This window comes from Chlorella variabilis (genome assembly GCF_000147415.1).
Source record: "Chlorella variabilis unplaced genomic scaffold CHLNCscaffold_1, whole genome shotgun sequence".
Classification (NCBI taxonomy): domain Eukaryota; kingdom Viridiplantae; phylum Chlorophyta; class Trebouxiophyceae; order Chlorellales; family Chlorellaceae; genus Chlorella; species Chlorella variabilis.
The window spans coordinates 1,523,264-1,527,540 of NW_005435087.1; the positions used below are offsets into that span (position 1 = coordinate 1,523,264).

The window sequence follows — 4,277 nt, forward strand, 5'->3', positions numbered from 1 at the left end:
GGCGCTGCTGTACAACGCTGCTGTATTGCTACAAAACTCACGCTACACAACACCCTCTTCCTAACAGTACAGTGGCGCCTGCCATGGGAGAGGTGGCCGCCGCTCAGGCGTTCCTCGGCGTTCCCCTCGGCGGCGGCCTCCAGCGCCCGCTGCATCTCCTCCGCCTCCTCGGCTGTCAGCCCCGCGGGGCTGCCATCCAGAGAGCGCTTCAGCCCAGCCAGTGTCAGCACGCCCTTGCCCTGCAGCGCCTCGAACGTTTTGGCCTCCCGCGGGGCGGGTGTGGCTGGGGGGTGGGTGTGGTGGGTGTGGCTGGGGGGTGGGTTTGGCAGGTGTGGCTGGGGGATGGGTGCGGCGGGTGTGGCTGGCAGCGGCCGCTAGCACCACCCCACCCAGCCCCACACCGCCGGCCCCGCCACACCGCCTCACTGCCAGGTCGTTGGCGCGCTTGGGGGCGGGGATGATGGTGGGGTACGTGTGGCTGCACTCCTCGATGCACGCCTCCAGCTGATTGCGTGCGGCAGATGTGCGGCTCGCGCTCCCCTTTCATCCACACCTCCACTTGCACCAGGGGCGGGGCACGGGCGGCCATGGGCTGCGCTGTGTCGGCGCTGCGATGGCGCAGGGCTGGGACGCGGTGCTGCCGTCCGCAGGGCAGGCGCCTACCGTGTAGGCCAGTCCCAGCTGCTTGGTGATGACTTCAAAGAACTCCACGATGTACCGCGTGATGATCAGAATGAAATCGGACTTGAACTCCATCATCAGGTCAGGCGGAGCGCCGGTGTGGTCCCGCACTCGGCGCTCCGCTGGTCCTGATGGAGCTCGTGCCTGACTTCACACTCATCATCACCCGCTACATCATCGAATTCTTTTAGGTCGTCACCAGGCAGCGGGGGCGGGCCTCAGCGGTCGGCCTCCGACAGCCGGCAAGGGCCCCCTCGTTCCAGCGCCCGTCGCCCTTTGCCCTTCCCTCCCGCCCCTCTCTGCCGCCACCCGCAGGCGGCACCGTGGAGATGCACCTGATCACCCAGCGCCTGCCCGTGTTCTGGAAGCAGCGGGAGATGAGGTTCTACCCGGTGGGCGCGCCCAGCCTTGCCGCTCCGCCTGCCCAAGCGCGAGCCTTCTTTGCAGCCCCGACGAACTCAACAACACAGCCACACCCTTCCCTCCCCCTTGTTACCCCCTGCAGGGCTGGTGCTTTGCGGTGCCCGCCTTTGTGTTCCGCCTGCCGTACGCGCTGCTGGACGCCACGCTGTGGTCGCTCATCACGTACTGGGCCGTGGGCTTCGACAACTCCTGGCGCTTCCTCATCTTCTGGCTCTTCCTGTTCCTCACCTGCGCCTGGTCAGTGCGCCAGCCGCAAATGCCCGCACCCCAGCACAGCAAAGACAGCATCACGTGTAGCATTGCTGTGTATTAGCAGCCCTTTGCGCCTGCTGGCCGGCACTGCCCTAACCAGCCCTGTGCCGCTCTGCACCCGCCCGGCCCTTCTGCAGGGCCACCTCTCTGTTCCAGGCCATTGCCTGCGTGTGCCGCACCGACACCGTCTCCTCGGCCGTGGGTTCTTTCTTCCTGCTCGTCTTCATGGCCACCGGCGGGTGAGAGAAGGCGGGGGCGGTGCTTGTGGGGATCAGCAGGCAGAGCGGCAAGCGTGCAGCGTGTGCCCGCCACCTCGCAGCCACACATTCGGCTCCCTCATCTGCCCTTCCTACTGCCTGCCTGCCGTGCCTCCTGCGCCTGCTCTCCCGTAGCTTCATCGTCACCAAGGGTTCCATCCCGCCCTGGTGGATCGCCGCGTACTGGAGCAACCCCTGGTGAGGGGGCATGCCCCTGCTGCTGCTGTGGTTTGCTTCTCGTTCAGCTGTGGACACTCACCCAGCCCTAGCCTGTAGTCCTCCCACCTTCCATCTTCCTGCCTGGCTGACTGACCGAGTGTCCTTCCCTTCCCTCCTCCTCGCCTCCCTCCCCGCAGGGCCTACATCACCCAGGCCCTGGCTGTCAACGAGTTCACGGGCGCCTCCTGGGCCGTGCCAGACCCCAGCGACCCAGACTCTGGCCTCACCCTGGGGGAGACGGTGCGTGTGGTGTGCCTGGCGCCATTCGCCACCTCACCATGCACTGACTTCACCATGCATTCACCTCTGGGGCCTTGTTTGGAATCCCCTCCACCACCTGCACAACCCCTCATACACGCCCGCTTGTCGCCCCGCCCCGCCGCTCGTCCCGCAGATCCTCGTCTTCCGCGGCTTTGGCACCGAGGTGCGGCCGGCCGGCCTGCCTGCTGTGCCCGCCGCAGCACGCCCAAGCTCGCCGCTGCTGCTGCTCCCCTGGGCCCAGCACCCCACCCATGCACCCCACCGCTGCCCCTTCCTCCTGCCCGTGCCGCAGTACTACTGGGTGTGGATTGGGCTGGGCGCGGTGCTGGCTTCCATCGTCATCAACGTCGTCGTCTTTGTGCTGGCCGCCACCTTCATGAAGGTGGGCAGCCAGTCTGTCTCTGCCTGTTTATCTGGTCTCCATGTCTGCCTGTTTACCACTGACAAACGCATTCCACACGCAGCAGACCTTGTGGTTCCGCCCTGGCAGACTGAACAGGAGTGTGAGCTGCCTGCCCCCCCCCCCCCCCCCCCCTCCTGTCCCTCCCGCCACCGCCCGTGCAGGGCCCCAAGAGCAAGCCGGTGATCAGCCAGGAGGCGATGGAGGAGCTGGACATGAACCGGGCGCGGGAGGAGCCGCACAGCCTGCCCGCGTCGGTGGTCAAGGTGGGCAAGGAGGGCCAGGAGGAGGGCAGGCTGGGGTTGGTGCAGCTGCGGCCGCTGCGTGGACACTGCACTGCACGCCACGGTTGCTGCGCTTGCCCTGGAGCGCTTACCACACACGCAGCGCTCCACTTTACACCCACACCCCCGCCCGCCGCACGGCCCTGCCCTGCCCTGCAGGACATCGAGGCCGGCGCCAAGCGCTCCGCGTCCCACAAGGCGCTTTCCAGCCTGGCCAGCCTGGCCCACGCTCCGCTGGCGGTGGTGGAGTTGGAGCTGGCGGAGGGCGGCGCCAAGCTGGCGGGCGGCAAGGAGATGCGGCTGACCGCCGCCTCCCCCAAGGGCAGCGCCGCCGTCACGCCCGTGCTGCCCGGCGCCGGCAGCCTGGGCCCCGCCGCCACCGTGGAGAGCAGCGTGCGGAGGTGAGGGGGCAGGGGCGGGGTGCACGGCTCCACGTGGGCCTGCGGCATCCTCCCCTTACCTGCCTGCTTGTCTGGCCAAGCCTTCTCGCTGCACCACCACCGCGCTCCCCAGCCCACACCCCCGAACGTGTCCCCCGCCCGCCCCGCTGCGCCCACCCACCACACCCCTCGCAGCAAGATGCCCTTTGAGCCGCTGTCTGTCAGCTTCAAGGACATCTGCTACGACGTGCCGCGCCCCAAGAGCGCGCTCAAGGAGGCGGCCCTGGACGACGAGGTGGGGGAGGGCACGCTGCGCCTGCTGCGCCACGTCGACGGCGCCTTCCGCCCCGGCGTGCTGTCCGCCCTGATGGGAGCCTCGGGCGCAGGTGGGCGGCGGGGGCGCTGCCGGCACAGTTGCGGGGTAGGGGCGGGGGACTGGGCATGCCAGCGTACTGCTCCGGTATCGCTGTGCAGCACGTTGCGAGTGCGGCAGGCAGCAGCGGTCCCGGGATGCCCGCCGCTGATATGAGCCCGCCGCTCACCCCTCCTGCTGCTCCCCCCCTCCGTCTCTGCCGCTCCCGCTGCAGGTAAGTCTACGCTCTTGGATGTGCTGGCCGGGCGAAAGACGGGGGGCACCATCAGCGGCGAGGTGCGCGTCAACGGCTTCCCCAAGAGCCAGCGCACGTTTGCGCGGGTGGCGGGGTATGTGGAGCAGGAGGACGTGCACCTGCCTCAGGCCACTGTGGGCGAGGCGCTGGCCTTCTCCGCCACGCTGCGCCTGCCCTCCACCGTGGACAAGCAGACGCGGGAGGACTTCATCCAGGAGGTGGGCAGCTGCGGGGCAGCTGGGGGGCAGGGTGGTACGGCAGCTGGGGGTGAACACGCATATGCGTTTGCGCCTCTGAGGCTTCCCGGCCTGATCCCAGCCTGGACCCTCCCCTGCGCCTCCTCCATGGCCCCCCATGCCGACACCTGGTCCCCCCTGCCCCCCCTGCCCACCACCCACCACCCACTACCACCACACCACCCACACAGATCCTGGAGCTGACTGAGCTGGACCGGCTGCGCAACGCGCACATCGGCGTGCTGGGCGTCAGCGGGTTCAGCGTGGAGCAGCGCA

The 4,277-nt window shown here is 68.6% G+C and overlaps 1 protein-coding gene across 1 annotated transcript in view; it reads left to right on the forward strand.

The window, feature by feature from the left end:
- CHLNCDRAFT_133292 (hypothetical protein) overlaps window positions 1–4,277 on the forward strand; it is a gene marked incomplete at both ends in the record, with an annotated part of 12,623 nt that overhangs the window by 4,329 nt on the left and 4,017 nt on the right. Inside the window, 13 exons of the mRNA XM_005851760.1 lie at window positions 433–463; window positions 997–1,073; window positions 1,187–1,341; window positions 1,494–1,595; window positions 1,749–1,811; window positions 1,970–2,072; window positions 2,227–2,256; window positions 2,386–2,475; window positions 2,658–2,759; window positions 2,937–3,178; window positions 3,353–3,543; window positions 3,745–3,983; window positions 4,193–4,264. Of these exons, the coding sequence (XP_005851822.1) occupies window positions 433–463; window positions 997–1,073; window positions 1,187–1,341; window positions 1,494–1,595; window positions 1,749–1,811; window positions 1,970–2,072; window positions 2,227–2,256; window positions 2,386–2,475; window positions 2,658–2,759; window positions 2,937–3,178; window positions 3,353–3,543; window positions 3,745–3,983; window positions 4,193–4,264 (1,497 nt within the window). The remainder of the gene's footprint in view (window positions 1–432; window positions 464–996; window positions 1,074–1,186; window positions 1,342–1,493; window positions 1,596–1,748; window positions 1,812–1,969; window positions 2,073–2,226; window positions 2,257–2,385; window positions 2,476–2,657; window positions 2,760–2,936; window positions 3,179–3,352; window positions 3,544–3,744; window positions 3,984–4,192; window positions 4,265–4,277) is intronic.